Genomic DNA, 19,753 nt, shown 5'->3' on the forward strand with positions numbered 1-19,753 from the left:
TTGAATACACATCTTGAAGATCTTTCTTGATCTTATTGAACATAATATATAAATCACTATTAGGGTGAATCGGATCATCCCAGTTAATGTCATACTGCCATAATTGTTGTAAAAGTATTTTCGGTCGTACTAATATTCCAGATAACAAACCATAAACGTCGTAATACGAAGCAGTCATCTTGAGAATATTACGTTTTGTAGGACAAAATCTTTAAATAAAACTTCTTTTACACTGAGAGAGTCTGTCTTTAAATTCCATCTGGTACCAAGTACTGAGGTAACATCGTTGGATAACCATTTGCGAATTTTAAAATTTCCTTTTTCTAAGGTAGAAGTAAGATTAGATTTTAATCGTTGAGCTTCATCAGTTAACCTTTGCGAATCTGTGAGATCGTCGACATAGAATTGATTGTTAACGGTTCGCTGAATTTCAGGATCATCAGGAGCGTTTTCAGCAGCAACGTGACGTAAGGCAATAATGGCTGCAGCAGGTGACGGTTTATCTCCAAATGTAACGGTTGTTAATTCGTACACGTTGATTGGGTCTTCTGGATGCTTACGAAATAAATAACGGTGAAAGCGAGCATCGTCGGGTGCCATCTTTACAGCTTGAAACATTTTACTAATGTCAGCAATAACACCAACTTCATATTCACGGAATCGTAAAGCTATATCAAATAAATCTACATTCATATTATGACCTTTGGCTAAATAATCATTTAAAGAGTGACCTTGGAATCTAGCTTTACCACCATAAACAACTCGAACTGGCGTAGTCTCTGAATCTCTGAAAAACCACATTTTTGTACCATTAGCATTATCAGTATGCAATTCATATTGTGGAACTTCTCGTGCAACACCTCTAGAAACTTAATCATCCATTTGTTTGCAATAAATTTCCCATCCACGTGGACGGTTTTGAAACTGTTTCTCCAAATTCATTAAACGTTTGACAGCATAATCGTAATTATTTGGTAATTCTAACGGCGATTTCTTCCAGGGTAAGTTAATCTGATAAATACCATCTTCTAATCTAGTAACGCTATTCTGCATCTGTTTGGTAGCTGATTTCTCTTCGGCGTCAATTGCACATTTGCAACGTCGAGGTTCAATTCCCATACGTTCGATGCCGAGAAAATCTTCAATTTCACTTACGGCAGAAACTTGCGTAAAGTTCATAATGTTATTTTTAGGTTTTTCGTTATATCGACCTCCTTGAACATACCATCCTAAAGGACATTTAACTGCGATAGGATCATCCTCGTTAGGGCCTATTAAATATTGCTCTGAGGTAAGTAAATCTCCATTTTCGACTCCAAGTAGAATGTCTATTGTTTCACTGGAAGCTTGTTCAATTTCAGTATTTTCCATATGTGAATATTGTTTAATCTGCGAATTGGTCACTATCGGTATCTCTCCACAAGGTTTATCCATTTCAATTAATTGAACTTTTCTCGTAAATGCTTCATCTAAGCTCTCAATATCACAATCTACAACACGAAGTCTGTGGGTCTTAGTCGCACCACCAACAGTAGTTATTTTAAAGTCTTGTGTTTGACCATCAAATTTCTTTATTAACCCTTTCCGTACCAGTGATAGCTGACTTCCAGAGTCTAACAAAATACGAACTGGAATCTTGGTGGATCCAAATTTAAGGTAATACAGCTGAAATTCTGATAGAAATTTGATACAGTGTCCGTATTGATTATCTTTGGCAAAATTGTTAATGAATTGGATTTCTTTGAAGTAGTCTGTTCGTTGGATTCTTTAAAAGAGCGTTGATTTTTGTCAAAATGGTTGTAACCTTCGTTTCCATACACTCGAGGACAAACTGATGAGAAATGAGTTTCGGCTCCACAAGTTGGTATTTGACAAGGTTGGATAAACTGACATTGTTCATAATCATAAGGTGGTTTACCGGCGACACAATTATTATGTCCACATCGATGACATATACTATTTGTGTTCATAATTTCAAATTTCTCCTTTTGAGAAAGTGTTTTAAATTTATTACATCCCTTTAAATAATGGTTGTTATTTTGTGGGTGTAAGGGACATTTTGGTTGACGATCAGTTGTACCTTGTTCCACGTTATAACCACGTCTCGGAGTGTCTCTATTAAAATTCTTTGAATTATTTGTAGCACCAAGGGACATCGTTGAGACATTCGATGATTTATTGATGTGAGTTTTCTGGGGCTTATAAGAATAATGATTTATGATTATCTGATGAATCAATTGAACCTTTAGCTTTCTTCAGAAGAACTAGTTGTGAATGTAGCCATCTGACGAGTCCAAACAGAGTGTCTTCTAAACCTTCATCTCTAACACATTTTAGGTATGATATACGATGCTCTTCTGGGAGTTTTCTTCGAACTTGTGAGACAAGAACTCGTCCATTCAGATCTGCTGATTTCCCTAAAGAATCCATTTGCGACTCAAAGTTTTGAAGAGCTTCAACGAACTTTTCCATTGCAGATATATTAATATGTCCTTTCGTATCATATGAAGTCATTCTCTCTAAATCTCCAAGTAAAGTTTCTACGATTTGATCATCATCCCCATAAAATTCATCTAAAATGCTTTAGTCGTACTAATACAAGATTTTATTTTATTCTTTTCTCTGACTTTCTCCATTGATTCCACTAATTGGTAAAAACATTCAATTTCATCTAAATGCTGTGAATAGTGAAGAAATTGTTTCTTAAATAATTTGTAGTCTCGCAAATCTCCAGAAAAGGTAGCAAACTTAATTTTGGCTAGTCGAGCATGTGACGATACGGGTTGGTTGGATCGGTTGATCTGGGGTTGAATAGTAGGTGATTCAGCGTCTAGTAGTCGTTTAGCACAACGTATTAAATCACGAACGATTGGCATTGCGTTGTCTTGAGCTTCACAGAAATGTGCCTGTTCAATCATGGCTATCTCTTGTTCAGCGTTATCTAAGTCTTCTTCGGATTTATATTCAGCAACCTTTAGTTCTTCAAATTTGAATTTAATTACATGATCAATTGTTACTTGTAATGTGTCTAAATGTTCTCGGATCATATCGGCTAAGAGTTTATATTCATCACAGGGAATCCCTTCGTCCGACTGTAAAAGGGAGAGTCCATCTTTAACGAAATTGGTTATTTTTCTCTTGGCGTTTCCGCGAAGCATTTTAGCTTCTCTGACAGTGCGTGGAGTTTCAAACGACATCCTGGGTTAATGCAGCAATATAGCACGCTGATATACGATAAAGGGCTATACTTTGTGATACAATGTTTATAAGGAATGTAACTTCAGTTGTAAAACGGTGATATACGATGAAAACAACCAAGTATTCAATATAAACAAAGATGACGTCACTATATGTCCAAAGCGGGAGATAACTCACCACCACGTTTTCTATTGTCGATAGAATAAAAACGATAAATTCTTCTTACTGGATTGTCCATTGATTGAAAAAGATGTTACGGAATGCAAACGATGAGTTCAAAATACACGTTGAAACAATTCTTATGGTCAACAAAACACGAAAGCTCATTATTGAGCACAAGTTATATTATATAAAAAATATAAAATAAAGTATTTTTCAATTGTGTCAAAATCCAGCCATTAACATGAATAAAACAATGATCGTACAAATTGCCAAACTTTGACGGAAGCGAAAAATTAAATTTACGAAACGACATATATTTAAATTTAAATGATTAATATGGTAATAAAATGATATTCTATGACAGTCCCTATCTTAACTTGGTTGTGTTATCAGTAACTCTCTCTCTGTCTTCTTTATGTTATTATTCCCTGTCTCAGTTTTAGTTGTGTTATCAGTCCCTATCTTAACTGGGTTGTGTTAACAGTCCCTATCTTAACTGGGATGTGGGATATGTTATCAGTCCCTATCTTAACTGGGATGTGTTATCAGTCCCTATCTTAACTTGGTTGTGTTATCAGTCACTTTCACGGCCTTACTTATGTTAGTATTCCCTGTCTCAGTTTTGGCTGTGTTATCAGTCCCTATCTTAACTGGGATGTGTTATCAGTCTCTGTCTTAGCTTGGTTGTGTTATCAGTCACTCTCTCGTCTTCCTTATGTTAGTATTCCCTGTCTCAGTTACAGGTTATCAGTCCCTATCTTAACTGGGTTGTGTTATCAGTCCCTATCTTAACTGGGTTGTGTTATCAGTCCCTATCTTAACTGGGTTGTGTTATCAGTCCCTATCTTAACTGGGTTGTGTTATCAGTCCCTATCTTAACTTGGTTGTGTTATCAGTCCCTATCTTAACTGGGTTGTGTTATCAGTCCCTATCTTAACTTGGTTGTGTTATCAGTCCCTATCTTAACTGGGATGTGTTATCAGTAACTTTCTCGGCCTTCCTTATGCTATTATTCCCTGTCTCAGTTTTGGTTGTGTCATTAGTCCCTTAACAAAGTTGATGTTATCAGTCACTCTCTTAGTCTTTTATCAGCCTCAACAGTCATGGGGACCGAGCATTAAATTCGTAATTTTTCGGACTGGACATCTTTTTATATTCTTTAGATGACTACACATAATCTTAACAGTGACCTTGTAGCTTACCTTCGTAAGTGCTGAAAAACTTATTCAAAACTTTGTGGTTTTGTTGATGTGATTATGATTATGGATGACAGGTGTAGTAATAAACAATCCGTACAAGCAAGACAATTCCGTCAATCAAAATCTCATCCAAAGCATGGCAAATTCAAGGGTAAAAAATATTATAGTATTGGCCTCCTTGAGATACAACCAAATCAATTAAGCCCAGCCAAACGAATCAGCCAAAATGTTCAAGTAGATTCATTGTATTTATAAAGGAGTTCTGCAGAACGACCATAAAATTTCCTACATGACATATGAAGTTTGTGTGTCAAGTATCCATGATTCAGCAATTTCAAAGTTAATACTCGACCTCTAGCTAAGAAATCTCCATACAGACAACAAGCCCTAGCATAGTGGATGAGTTGTGAAATGTAAACTACATAAGCTGGTGATTGTGGTATGTTACTGCACATGAATGGAATTTACGATAGGAAAATATTGATTGTTTGTAATGTACATAAAAGGAAGTTGATTGCTATGTTGATGACTAATCTATTCTGGAAGGATAGAATTCACTTGACAGATGAAGGCACCCAAAAACTATTGGAAACATATGACAAGTTTGTTTCCATTTTTAAATGTAAACCCAGTGTTAGGTCACTCCCTAAGTGCTATAATTGTGGAGGCACTCATAAAAACCCAGTCTATTGCTATACTTGTGGTTTACGAGGTCATAAGTCAAATGTCTGTAAATACAACAAAAACTTTGATTATGGCTTCAATTACTAGGATAGTGGCCAAGACTTTAGATAAATACATCATTCCCGTCATCTAGTCTCTCTATTGGTAATAATGTATGTTCTAATTCTTCTGTTAATGATATTCATAGGCGATTATTCATTAATCAGGATTCATCCTCGAAAATTGTAAACCATAATACATCCAGTTCGAATATTTCATACTATATGGACTTGACTCTGAATCAAGTGTACTGTCATCAGCGAAGATTGATAATAACTCTTCTTCGTTATTCCCAGGTAGGTCGTTTACTAATACTGTAGTATCCCCCTTCCTAACTTTAAAAAAAGGATTAAAAATTTGTCATTTGAACATTAACCGCTTTTTCAATGATCTGGATGAAGTTAAAGAATTCATCTTAAATGACTCTAATCATATTGACATTATAGGTTTCGGTGAAACATTTCTTCACTCTGAAATAGACGACAACTCCATTCATATTCCCAATTATAAAATTGTTCGAAAAGATAGAAATAATGATGAAAACGGTGGTGGACTACTTGTTTATGTAAAATCACATATAAAATTTAAAAGGAGATTAAACTTGGAAGTAGGAAACATTGAAACAATATGGCTACAAATTTCACCTAATTACAATCAATCCTTTTTATTATGTTTTGTTTATAGACCACCCTCTTCCTTGATTAATTGGTATAATCTATTTGATAATCAGCTTAGTTTAGCTAGTAACCCCTATAGTTTAATGTTCTTAACAGGGGACTTTAATATTGACTTTAAACTTGAGCTTCCATTACAATGGGATAATATTTTAACTGTTTATGGCCTTGAACAGATGGTTGATACTCCTACCAGATGTACAAACAACCAACTTCAACTAATATTGATCATCTATATACTAATGCTTCAAACTCCATTTCTAAACTTCATGTCCCAGTGTATAGCCTTAGCGATCATTACCCTATTTTATTTGTACTTGATTTTCATATAAAACAGACTAAAAACAGACATATTCAAATTGAATATAGAAAATCTAAAAACTTTAATGTAGATGCTTTTCTTGCTGATCTCTCGCGACAACCCTTCTCATGTATTGAACATATTGATGACCCCAACATTGCTATTGAAACTTGGTATTCGCTCTTTAATCATGTTCTAGATTTTCACGCTCCAAGGAGGCACCGTAGAGTCAAGAGACATTCCCAACCACAATGGTTTAATGACGAGATTCAGGAAGCGCGAAAACTAAGAGATTACTATAAGAAAAGAACAAAAATTACTTCTATAAATATTGGCGAAATGAAATTAAATCTTTAATCACAAAATCAAAGGCTAATTTTATTAAAAACTCTCGAAAGAGAAAGATGATCTGAAAAACATTTGGCATTTTTTTAATGAAGCCAAGGGTAAAATTAATACTAATCCTTATCCTGCGAAAATATTTTACACCGTGATACGGAATATACTGACCTTAATGACATTGCCGATGTTATGAATAATTATTTTACAAGTATAACCGATGGTATTAAAACAATATAAATTATAAACCCCTTTCTCGTGAAAATATTACTTGTATTGAAAACCATGTTTCAAACAAAGTTCCACAAAATCAGTATTTTAAAATTGATTACATTAAATGTAAGGACGTTCTTAATTTACTTTTGTCACTTGATTTTAAGAAATCAACTGGTCCTGATTTTGTTAATTGGTTCCAATCTGCAAACAACAAATAATTAGCATTAACTGTAAATAATGTACCTATAGAGAACGTTACTTATACTGTATTAAACTATTATTAGGCCTTACTGTTGACCACCATCTTGAATGGGATTTCCAAATTAAAAAGCTGTCAAAAATTATAAGTTCTAAAATTTTCCTTCTCAGTCAAATTAAAAAATGCATTCCATTAAGCTAACGTAAAATGTTTTATAATAGTTATATTTTACCATTTTTTGATTATTGTTCTACAATTTGGGGTAATTCCAATAAGAGTAAATTAGACGTTTTATACAAATTACAAAAACGCGCTGCAAGGAGTATATTAGATGAAAAACAAGATTCACCTTCGGCACCATTATTCAAAATTTTAAATTGGTTGACACTGTATCAACGTATTAGATATAATCGTGGCATAATGACATTCAAAATATTTCGAACTGGACACCCTGAATATTTATACAATAAATTTACGGAAAGATCAAAATTAACGGAAACCAGTATGACACTGAGATCAGAAACACTCCGAACTTTAGACATACCGAAATGTAATAAAACTGCTATGATGAGAACATTTCAATATACAGCTTCTTTACTTTGGAATTCATTACCACAAACTGTAAAACATAATCCTTCTTCATATACATTTAAACAAGAACTGGAGAAGTTTGTTCTTACTGACAATACTGATTAATTGATTCCATAGCATTTATAACCAGTCCTTTAGTTTTTCTCACCATTCATTTTACTTAAAAAACTTAAACCATCATATATATCATATAAGAAACACAGTGTTTACATTTTTTAATGTTTTTCACCACATCCGTGATGCATTGTAAATGTATATATGTTTTATGAAATTTTCTGTATTTTTATTATAAACTTAGTATACAATTCGTAGTTTCGTGGGAAAACATAGTGCATGGTTGCATTTTCATATTTCTTTCCTCATTCATGTTACATTGTAAAAGTATATATGTTTTATGTTATTTTCTGTGATTTTATTCTTTCTGTAATCTTGTATATAATTTGTAGTTTAGTGAGACCTATTGAAAATTAGACTTCTGTCTAACTGGGTTGCTAAATAAAGTTATTATTATTATTATTATACAGATATGTAAAGGAGTATGAAACATACAATTGTTTTGAAAAAAAAAAACAATTGTTGATGACAAACGTACACCTCATATTAACATAAAGACATTTCCTATTATATAAAAGTATAGAATTGAGATGTGGAGAAAAAAATAGTAATCTTTTAAATTCAGAAAACATTTAAATTCATCAATACAAATCACTCTACTCAATGTTAGGACTTGGCCATCGCCACCAATGATTATAAATGAGTTATCGCCGTTGATTGCTTAAAACATATTCTTCAGTGTGACAAAGAGGGAGGTTGATATGACGGCCAAACTCATCGTCAAAGAAGTAGCTGAAATGATAATTTGCATTTAAGTAACATCATCCAGTATAGGCATACCAAATGGGTCACATTAAGCTGGCTCAGGGGATAGAGTGGAAAAGGGCGAGGAAGTCAGGAAAACAGGAGGAGAATCCCAAAAAATTGTCCTCGACTCTTCACCTGTGTTTTAGTCTTCTCGAATCCTTGCCCCTTTTCCTCGCTTCCCCACTTATTACCGCGCTGTCTTGTCTTGACTCTTCTCTACTCTCCAAGATTTACTCAATTCCACTTGAATATAGATTGTTTTGTGGTCACCCATGTGCGTCGATACATCCCTGTCTTTAAATGCAAACTGTTCGTATTTTATCATTTGCATGGTTTCTGGGTGAACATATCTATTGCATATAATATACAGTTTGGTAATAAATTTTTTAAAGATACCTACCACCACATTTGATACCAATTGTCTGAAATACTTCCTTAACTTTATCTTTTATATCTTGTGTTAAACAATCATTCCAATCTAAACAGTCTAAATAGCCGTGTACAGATCTGAAAGTAACAATAATACAGGCCAGTTATTTAAAGAAAAATCGTTGAACTCACAGGTATTATACCTTTAGAATATATTATTGATAAAAGAAGTTCTGAAATGTTTGAAAGTTTGATTCAGGGGACATAATAATTTAATCTTTCAGGCTTAGAGAAAGTTATAGGTAAATATAGAAATCAGTTGCCAAAGCAATCCATGCTTCGAGTAATTTTAGGTACTTGTAGCAGTACCAGGATAGTCCACACAAATGGTAAAGGAAATAGTGAAATACTGCTTCAATTTCTTCTGCCATTAATCAAAAACGGCGATGGAAAAAATATAACGAAGCAACTTGAATGCCATTCCGAATATGCAGAAGTTGCATAAGAATAAATTTTTATGATGTCAAAGTGGATTAGTTCTTGAAGCTGATAGTTAGGGGCATGATATCATTTCAAGGCAAAGAGAATTTTAAACTTACAGACAAAATTTATGTTGGTTGTTGCCTACTTTCTTAAGTGCCGCTTTATAGTCTGATCCACACTTAACAGCTTCTGAGGCATCACAGTTCCTTTTTGTTTTAGACATAGATATGAATAATCCTGAAAATAAAAGATAAATAAGATGTTTTCTAACACCATAAATGTATGTTGACCATATAATCTAATAAATTAGTTGACATTCACTCAAGATTCGGTCAATTGCAGCTTTTAAGGATTCCAAAAAGCTTTTGAATACCTATCGAGACCACCTATAGCTGCTATATGCTAAAGTAATGTTATAATATAGAAATCGGAGCGGTGCAAAAAAGCAATAAAGCTAAATAAGAGAAAAAAAACATGTCTTTAAAAAGCATCTCACACGTCATCAAACATTTATTCCAGGCAAATCAAAACGAAAACTCAGTTGAGCATTAGAGGGTTAATCTTGATGGATATCCTAATCCAACTTTGATAACGAGGTAGAACCTCTAAACAAAATGCACAGATTAATGAAAACTTACCAATAATGGAAAGAAGTATGTAGAGCTTCATGGTGCGATTCTATCCAACGATTTTTAAAACTGTTTAGGGTTGACTTCCATCTGTCGCAATATAGAACTGCTGGCGGATAGTCGTGTAGGCGGAATGGTGTACCAACAATGCGTTTAGACATTTTTTTTGTTACACTAACGATATATTTTTCATCTGATTCACGAGTTCTTCAATACCTTTCCGAACTCAAGAAGCTCTTACATTCTTGGTTCCTAACATTTGGACTCTTCCTACTCTTTACTTTATCTTTAACTCCATGTTTCACATTTATCTGGTACTCCCTATTTAGGGTTCCCAGATTGGGAATGTGGGTCTTAAATAGACTGAAAATGCATATGCGCAGATATACCATAAACATTATAAGCTTCACTCCGAAATGGAAGCGGAGCGGCGGACAGACATAGTCATACAGTGACATCAGGTGTTCCGAAAGTATTGACACATTTTGGACTGATTCACAGAGAGTTCATTGAAACCTCATTCAATGCAGACTGTAGACGGAGACATTTAATTATTTGTCTTTGTCAAACCAATTGATGTCAATTCAAATACATTACGTAGGATGGTTCTCCAATTAAAAATAACATTTTGTCTGCAATATTGTTCTCTTTTAATAGAACGTCCACTACAGAACGTCTTTATACTGTGACATTGTCCACCTTGTATCAACATGAAGACTTGTATCGTCCTGACAGTTCTTATAGGTAAGTATTTCATCCTATAACATTTGTATCATTTAAAGGAGCTCATAGAGTAGGTATGGTTTTCGGTGCTGTGAACGGAGCGAAATTTTTCGATGCAACAAAAAATAAAAGATGCGAATCGTGTTTAAAACCCGTACCGAGTGTAAGAATTCTTATTGCACCTATATATCGGTTCATACACTGTGCGCACCACAAACACTAGTACAATTAAAGTTTTCAGTAAAATCATCTTGTCTCTTGATACATTATTAGCATACTGTAGAGCAACCGGTATCCACAAAACTATTGGTCTGGTACAACACAGTGTTTGTAAGATATATTTTCGTTGTAAATAATGTTCGTATTTCTTTGCAAACAGAATGATGTAGCCTGTGCTTCGTAGTTCAATTCTCTATGCATAGGGAAGGTTGTGTTCCAAACTATTAACAAAACCCCAATTCATGAAGTCAAATTCCACAATGTTTGCATCTGCCATATTTTGTGATCGTAGCTAACGCAAATTTTCCCTGTACGATATACATATGAATATACGCACGGAAGATAGGCTACTGCATTGGACACAGTAAAATTCCTTACGTAATTATCTAAGATTCTAATGATCGAATGTATTTTCAGTCATCAGCAGTGTGTTGCAAACGTGTAATGGAAATTGTGTTGAACGCGAAAGGGAAGAATGTAAGACAATATACACCAGGGAAATTGAAGATGCTGGTGAAAATATAGTTGAACTATGTCAGTGAGTATCTAATATTTATTTCTAATTGTAGCTCACTGTATCACTTTTCATCATTAGCTTTCGAGCACAACTGTACGTGACGCGATTTAATATTTGCCGTTCAATTTCTCCATTTCGCAAAGTGATAATTCAGGTGGCTTTAGCAGTGTACCATTACTGAAATATTAATTCCACCCATTTATCCAGCCCTAAAGCGGGTAGGAGGAGCTGGTGTGGAAAAGATGTCTTGTTATTCGGATGGGAATCCCGAGGTCTTGTTTGTGCACGAAAAAAATTTGTTTTAAGTTTGTTTGCAACTGTTCTGGGAAAATAATTCTTCACCTGCACGAGTCATCTGAGCCAAATCAACTTCAGAAGGGCATATATTACCGTGTATTTTTAGGTTCAGAATGGCGTATATTGTTATGTGTTTTTAGGTGTATCAGTGTATCATTACTGAAATATTAATTCCACCCATTTATCCAGCCCTGTCGCTAAAGCGGGTAGGAGGAGCTGGTGTGGAAAAGATGTCTTGTTATTCGGATGGGAATCCCGAGGTCTTGTTTGTGCACGAAAAAAATTTGTTTTAAGTTTGTTTGCCACTGTTCTGGGAAAATAATTCTTCACCTGCACGAGTCATCTGAGCCAAATCAACTTCAGAAGGGCATATATTACCGTGTATTTTTAGGTTCAGAATGGCGTATATTGCTGGGTATTTTTAGGTTCGGAATGGCGTATATTTCTGGGTATTTTTAGGTTCAGAATGACGTATATTCCTGGGTATTTTTAGGTTCGGAATGGAGTATATTTCTGGGTATTTTTAGGTTCAGAATGACGTATATTCCTGGGTATTTTTAGGTTCGGAATGGCGTATATTGCTGGGTATTTTTAGGTTCAGAATGGCGTATATTGCCAGGGTATTTTTAGGTTCAGAATGGCGTATATTGCCAGGGTATTTTTAGGTTCGGAATGGCGTATTACTCCTTTTCACTTCATGTTTCAGGCTATCCACCACCACCATCATCATCATCATATCATCATCATCATCATTGCTCTTCCTATCAGTAGCATTAGTACTTGATTTTCTAGATCTATAGACAGTTATCAACACTGTGTTGAGAGAGCTCTATGTACAGTACCATATGATATGGGTTCGGTTATTATTAAAGGCGAAGTCGCCTACAAATGTGGAGGTAGGTTGTTAAAGGATGACATCTGTCTAATTCCACTTTTTTCTTTCCTTTTCACTGAGTAATCTTAGAATAAGAAACAGTGTTAATAAAATTCAGTGCGGCTGTCTGCATCACATTCAGACTGGAACTCTGGAGTCAAAAATCAATTAAAAGAACTCACGTATTCAAAATTAAATTGCCAAAACATGTTGAAAACATAATAGTGGTATTGAGCTGCATCTGTAATACCATAATAAAATATTTATTTCTTTTTTCCAGCTGCGGGTATTACAATTAACGTAGCAGTGTTGCTGCTAACAGTTTTTGTGGCATTAAAGAATATTACATAATAATTCCATTAAGTGTATTATGTTGTTTAAATTTTGTCATTGTATTGAAGGTGACAAAAATTGCAAATAACCGTTTGAATTCTTCAATTATAATAATTTCAAGAAATTAATGATCCAGCATTTGTGTCATTTACCAAACTTTGCAATAAAGCTAGTTAATATGTTTCATTTGGTATGCATCCCAGAAGAAGTAGAAGCATAACAATGTTATTGATTTACCAATGTCAGATTGGAAATGAAATGAAATGAAATGTATTCAGGTGCATCAACACCAAAGCGGGCTTTATAGCGCCTGAATACGATAAAAAAAAATGCAGAAACTTGAATGGGAATGTTTGCCAAGTTGGCAGATTTCAATAGCAATTCAGAATAAATTCTACGAAAATATTCGATCAATAGAGACCCGTTGCGAAAATATTTGATAGATTTTGGTTAAATTTTGGCAATTGCAAAAGGAGATAGTGATGATAACGACTTCCCAGGGTCATTACTGTCAATGACAAGAAACTGAATTAACTGAATTAACTGAATTAGACGAATCAGTAAATAACACTGGCCATCCGCCTAGGAATCTACTGGCCCAAAGTGATGTACATGTATATGCAAACGAGGAGCCCCAATTCAGTCGCCTCTTACGACACCCCATGGGGGACAGCGGACCTATTCTTAACTCCGAAGCACTGGGGGGGACGTCAGATTGGAACCAATTATCATACAATATCATAATTTACACCCAGCCACAGAAGCATATTGTAATAGTGGTAGTTCTTTCACTATATGATGATGTTTTATAGAACTTGGTCGGCATACTCTGACTGTCAATTTATATAACAGATTAATCAAGTACTGGATTAAATTAGTTAATCAAAAAGAAAATATTATCTATAATATATCAATATCAATATGATCTAGCTTACGGGTTTGCTGAGGTTTGGTGCAATCAATCAGTTGATAATTCATTCAGCAAATTGTTCAAACAAAGATTGAAATCTATAAACAAGTATGGCACGAAAAAATACGAAGTGTCAAAATTAGACTTTTGATATATTTTAATATCAATGTTAAAGTACATCGTATGACTTTATGTAAGTTAAGGTGCTCAAACCACTCTTTATTGATTGAAAAGGGCAGGCAACTTGGTTTAACAAGATGCAAACGGCTTTGTCCTTCCTGTATTTGGCAGTATGTGGAATCAGAACACCATTCTCTCTTTATCAGTTCTTTTTATGAAGAGCTAAGGTCGCAACTAATACCCCAATGTTATTATAAATATCCATCCCAACTATCCAAACAGAAGTTGAACATTTTAATGTCGAACACATGCTACAATCTTGTCGTTGAAGAAGAGGACAGAATTTAGTTTGTTTGAAGTATATCATATATGTCTACTATATTGTATAATGTGTCTGTGGCTTTTATACGTTAATAAAACATCATCATTATATGGCATCACTTTAGTTGTTAATGACGAAGTTGGTGTCTTTGTAAGAGCGTATTAGTTACAGTAAAATCTTTATAAGCCTCCCAATTGGTTTTTATCTGAAGATTTTTCTGTAACACTGATTTGGGAGGTAATGGACGAATCTGAAAGAAGAAGTTTCTTGTTGCAAATGCGTAATGTTGACGGTCTTTATCTTTCAAATGAGTGTGCAAAATTCCACACAAGTAGAAGTTGAAACCAACAAAAACAGAAAATTGCCGTTATTGCTTGACAGACAAAGAAACAGTTACCTGCATAGGAATGTGAAATATAATTTTACAGTCATTGTTCCCGAGGTTTTGCTCTACCACATGTAATGAAAATGAGATCACTTACCTTCCTCCTCATGATTTTAGTTACAGCTTCTGATAAATGACTGGTGAAGAATTTTTTACTGATCAAAATACATTCTGTTCCTTCTGATACTAGACTAGAACTGGTGGTAGGCCTCATACTTCCAAACAGAACATTTTCTAAACCCTTGAAAAAGGTTAAGAATTGCCAGCAATAGAAACAGATGCACACATCCTTATTTAACTTATTTTAGCGATTTGTTTGTAATGTATCATTATTGCGAGTGACTTTGTTTCCGATATTACCTATTATGGCCTTTATTTTTATTTTATAGTTTCATGTTTTACTAACTACGACATCATGATATTTTTCTGACAACCAAAAGTATGTTTTTTTCTTCTAAATCTGTGAATAGACGATATAGGATTAGAATATCATGCAAGCGAAAATACGCGGTAAGTTACAGTTAAGGTACAGATACGGTAAAGATGCTGAAACGGTAGGAACTCGTAATGGTAAACTAAAGGATCTTTGAACCAATGTTTTCAGGTTTCGAATTTTAGTCCAAAGAGTTAGATAGCCCATAAGATGCAAATTCTTTCCACAGGTCAATACCACATAATTATTACACGACATAATGAACATTCACATGCAAATATATACTACCTTGTTGAACTGAGAAATTGTATACTCACAAAGATATCTCTTGGTCCCAATTTCTGAATTTCTACAAATGTGATATCGTGAGGCGTTATTGGTAACGACTCTTCTTTTGGTAAACAAGAATTTAAATCTTCGGCTCCACTTGTGATACTGTTCAGCTCATTGATATGCCGTACTGTATTCTCACCTAATAAATTATAAATCATATTGTGTATTCATTGGTGATACAAATCAATCAAACATTGGAAACAGGAAAGATTATTTTGTCAACTGATGAAAATTAATTTTATGAAAATGATATACAATTACCATCAATCCTACTTTCTTGTAGGAAATCTTGAGACTTGCCGATGTTGATGTTTGGTAGAACTGGCTTGGCATTAAATGGTGACCTTGGAACTTCGTGGCGCCATTGACATCCAGAATTGCGAATTTGCAGAGATTTCGATGCCAGATTACCTGAAGATAAAATTTCAGTTCATCTGACCATACATTGATTTTAAAGATTATATGGACAAGATGTCAATATGTCCCGAACTAAACAATTTCTATTCACACACAAACACACACAAAGAAAATATTGCTTGCATAGAATTCAGACCTATAGTACCTACCTTTACTCAAGTTTAATTTAGAATTATGAAGACTGAGAAATGGTATATTTGGTTTGGTAGATTTTAATGATTTTAACACCCGGCACGAACCAGTTCTAATGATGTAGATCCAATCTGACGTATTGCTATCTTTACACAAGAGAACACCTCGTCTAAAAACAAATAAATAAATGTCTAATCAGGTCTGTAGTCAAGAACCAAATCCTGCTCAAATATATATCTGTTTATCTATACCAAATTGTGCGTTATATAACTTTTGTTAAATCAGTTTACGGTAATTTGATTGGCAGGATTGTTTAACACGCTTGTCTTAACGTAGGATGAGCTCTCGTCAAATCACCCCATTGAAAGATTGAGGGTTAACGTTATTCACCAAACATATAGAAATAGTAAAGGGATTATTGAACAGGCTTTCACCTATACAACCTTCAATCACAAACTCTTGTAACCAATATTGGTATATGAAATTGAGATGAGCGAAGTATTCGATCATTTCCCTTAAACAATAAATACAAATACACCTTCCCCATAGCTCGTATTATCGTTTTGGATAAATTATAAAAGAAACATAAGGTAAATAATTTTAAATATTGGCCATACCTAAAGTAGGTAAATAAACATATTCTAGGATCATCATAGGGTAGATTTTCTATGGGCCAACCATCTAATTCATCAATAGTTCTGAGGTACTCTATATGACTAGGTTCCTTATCGTGTTCAATATACATAAATATATCAATGAAATCTTGACGTCCGACTGTAAGAACTTCCATATCCTCTCGACATGTTACTGTGCCGGTACGTTTAGATCCTCGCATCAAACCAATTTCCTAAAAATTATTTCGGAAATAGGAATATAATGCATTTGCAGGTAGGAAACTAAGTACGTTTCTGGAAATCTATTGGTTAACCTCTCCTATGTCCACAAATGATCGGGATCATCTGGCACTAGCCTACAAGCAATGCATATTAGGTTGTTTTTCAATCAAGCATGATGGATTTGCATGTTTTTAACGTTGAAATACCGGATTCCTTACGGAAGATCATTAACAAGAGGTTGTTCTTTAGTGGCATCTCATAGTTTTGGTGTAACTGTTTTCAAGCTCAAATTCATCAATAAACTATGAACTACTAACCCCAAAACTGTTACCTTTCTTCAACAGAGCCACCGTCCTAGAGTAGACTTCTCCTGTTTTAACATCTTTATCCAAGATAGTTACAACGGCTGAAAACCACAAATCAAACATAGTAAAGCCTTCGATAATAAGACGCAATCCTTTTTTTTTTTTTCCTAAGAAAACGTACCTTTTATTCATTGGAGATAGGTAGGAAATATAGGATGCAGGCTACATACTCTCGAAACGATCTTAGTGCTAGGGTATTCTAGAAACAGTGAAAAGGTCGGACCCTAGGTATCCTAGCGCTAAGGTGGTTTCGAGAATACGCGGCATGAATTCTCATTCTATTTAATGAATGATTCTTAGTCTGTTTAAGTGCTAAAATGTCCACTGCTACAGAGAGATATGGTAAAAAACTGAAATCACCTGAGCCTGAGAGTATGAGGTAGAAATTTTCAGAAAAATGTCCTTCTCTTATGACAATTCTTTTAGCATCGAAGCTGAAAGGAAATATATACTAAATAAACAATAGTCAAGCTATATCTACTGAACGAAGAAAAACAATCGTAATAGTTCTAAAAGCAAGAATCTTGAATTTATCAGGATGATCCTAATGAACCAATTGCATACACGAACAACCTACACTTAGCTGTAGAACATATCTTGAACAGTAATTGAGATTACTTACAATTCATACCATCCGACTTTCACCAAAGCTTTCTGCATATTCACTGGATACTCCCCAAAAACTTCAATATATGTATTGAGATATAGGAGGGCTATTCTTCTCTGTTCTTCCGTCCTTAATGACGGGTCGTTTTTCAGGGTCGCTTTAACTTCATTGCTTATTTGAGCCTTCAAAATGGAAAAGATTGAAACGTACAGTTTGACAATTAAACAATTTCTGATCCCAACTACGCAAAATATTGCTCTTGCTCAGTGTTACATCTGACGACTTGGTTATCATTTCACTCTTGTTAAAAGATTGATAGATATCTCCGGTTCCTACATCTGATCTTCTATATATTAACTTACCAGAGACGCTGCTTTTTATAACGCTAAGGAAAAAACTGAAAACAATTCGTAGACATACCTCTCTTGTAACTTTAAATATTGTAGGGTCAAACGTTAAACCATATCTTTCATAAGCTGTCCGATGTGAGGTGAGATCATCGTGTACTTGTGTCCAGGACAGTAATTTTCTCTCAGTTCTTTTCGATCGTTCCCTATAAAAGAAAGGCAATGCTCAAATTAGGTTAGATAAAATTCTTATGAAGTCGGGAGTTTGCTTAGTCATGACAAAAACCAAATACCATGCTGATGTTGCTTTATGCTCACGATTCTTTTGCATGAAATAAAAAAAGTATCCTTAGGAATCAAGGACACATGGCAGTCAAATACCATGCACAATAATAATAAGAGATCCTACATTCAATTTGCATTAGATAAAGATAGGTGAGATGTTTTCTTACCGATTGGACATAACACATTTAGTAATAATTATTACTATTCGAACAGCTTTCTTGAATCTTTTTAAAGGCTGAAAAAACATTAAATTTACAATTCGTATTGAAAGATAATCTAGAAAGTTCCATGTTAAAAAATAAGTAAATGCAGTATGTTCAGCCGAAAAGGCACCAGTAGTGCAAATCAATATAATATTTTTACATACCGATGGTTTTTTCTTCTGAAAGGGACCAACATCGTCCTTTGTATCTAATGAATCCTCAATCACTGACGTAAGACTTGGTGTTTGAATTATCCAAGATGTCTCTTTGTCGTGGCGTATTCCAAACTCGGGTTTATCCTCTATTTGCTGCCTATCCTCACTATTGATTAGACCAACACGGTCAGGTGCCAATGACGATGAGGAATGATTTGCTGAAGTACGTTTTTTGAGATCATCTGAATAGTCTTTTGTTGCAACTACTTCTCCTAAATCTGTTAGCTCTCTTGAAGGTGGTTGAGTAATAGAGGATAAGCTTGATGGTGTTTTGGTTTCAACTACTGGGGAAAGAACTGGTTGTACATTCCTTAAAGTACTCTCACGTCTTTTAGGAAAATTCTTCTCCTCCAAACTGTTGGATGACGTTACACTATCTACCATGGACTGTTTCCGATTTTGTTTCTTTGACGCTTCGTAGATCTTAGCATATTCCGAATCATAGAAACTGTGGTATACTTCGCGAACGATTTCCCATTTTAAGTCCATCTCTTCAAGAAACTCCTTAGATCTAAATGGATTCCTGACACCACGCCGTGGCCTACGCGACTCTGTTCCCCTTTGTAATGACCTCATGATATTAAAGATTTCGGACTCCTAGGGTAAAGTAATGAAAATGAAAACTTGACATGTACTTCACAGTCTACTAAGTAAACATCTTGCTAAACGACAAGCTATTACCAGTGGCCCATCATGACACTTAAATAAATAAATCTCATTGTTTAAGAGTATATTAACTATAGATTATCAAACGGTAAAACATAGGATCGAACACTTGTGCATAGTAAACCTGTCACTTCAAATAAAAGAAATAAAGGTTTAAATTTCAGATCATGATATTCACTTACATAAAAGTTTAGAACCTAAAATGTAAGCCTAGATTTGTTTAGAACGCTGTCAAATCCAGTAGTATGAGACGCACGAGTGTTTTAACAT

General features: G+C 34.5%; 4 protein-coding genes across 4 annotated transcripts; 1 reads left to right on the plus strand and 3 right to left on the minus strand.

Annotated features, from left to right (window-relative positions):
* Positions 1–2,199: 2,199 nt before the first annotated feature.
* On the minus strand, positions 2,200–3,197 carry LOTGIDRAFT_153266 (hypothetical protein; the record flags this gene model as incomplete). The annotated part of the gene is made up of 2 exons (XM_009057173.1): positions 2,200–2,540; positions 2,594–3,197. 2 exons carry the CDS (start codon positions 3,195–3,197, stop codon positions 2,200–2,202), a joined length of 945 nt encoding a protein of 314 aa, XP_009055421.1.
* Positions 3,198–6,924: 3,727 nt separating this feature from the next.
* Positions 6,925–9,984, minus strand: LOTGIDRAFT_153267 (hypothetical protein; the record flags this gene model as incomplete). Its single annotated transcript, XM_009057174.1, has 4 exons — positions 6,925–7,013; positions 8,864–8,970; positions 9,432–9,552; positions 9,954–9,984. The coding sequence occupies 4 exons, from the start codon at positions 9,982–9,984 to the stop codon at positions 6,925–6,927; spliced, it is 348 nt and encodes a 115-aa protein (XP_009055422.1).
* Positions 9,985–10,654: 670 nt separating this feature from the next.
* LOTGIDRAFT_153268 (hypothetical protein) lies at positions 10,655–12,925 on the plus strand (the record flags this gene model as incomplete). Its single annotated transcript, XM_009057175.1, has 4 exons — positions 10,655–10,688; positions 11,304–11,424; positions 12,493–12,596; positions 12,855–12,925. 4 exons carry the CDS (start codon positions 10,655–10,657, stop codon positions 12,923–12,925), a joined length of 330 nt encoding a protein of 109 aa, XP_009055423.1.
* A 1,460-nt stretch (positions 12,926–14,385) lies between these two features.
* LOTGIDRAFT_228568 (hypothetical protein) lies at positions 14,386–19,393 on the minus strand (the record flags this gene model as incomplete). The annotated part of the gene is made up of 12 exons (XM_009057176.1): positions 14,386–14,509; positions 14,742–14,885; positions 15,395–15,549; positions 15,672–15,821; positions 15,977–16,128; positions 16,577–16,806; positions 17,113–17,201; positions 17,521–17,594; positions 17,783–17,949; positions 18,188–18,320; positions 18,567–18,634; positions 18,767–19,393. The coding sequence occupies 12 exons, from the start codon at positions 19,391–19,393 to the stop codon at positions 14,387–14,389; spliced, it is 2,112 nt and encodes a 703-aa protein (XP_009055424.1).
* Positions 19,394–19,753: the final 360 nt, after the last annotated feature.

This window comes from Lottia gigantea (assembly GCF_000327385.1).
Source record: "Lottia gigantea unplaced genomic scaffold LOTGIsca_3, whole genome shotgun sequence".
NCBI lineage: Eukaryota > Metazoa > Mollusca > Gastropoda > Lottiidae > Lottia > Lottia gigantea.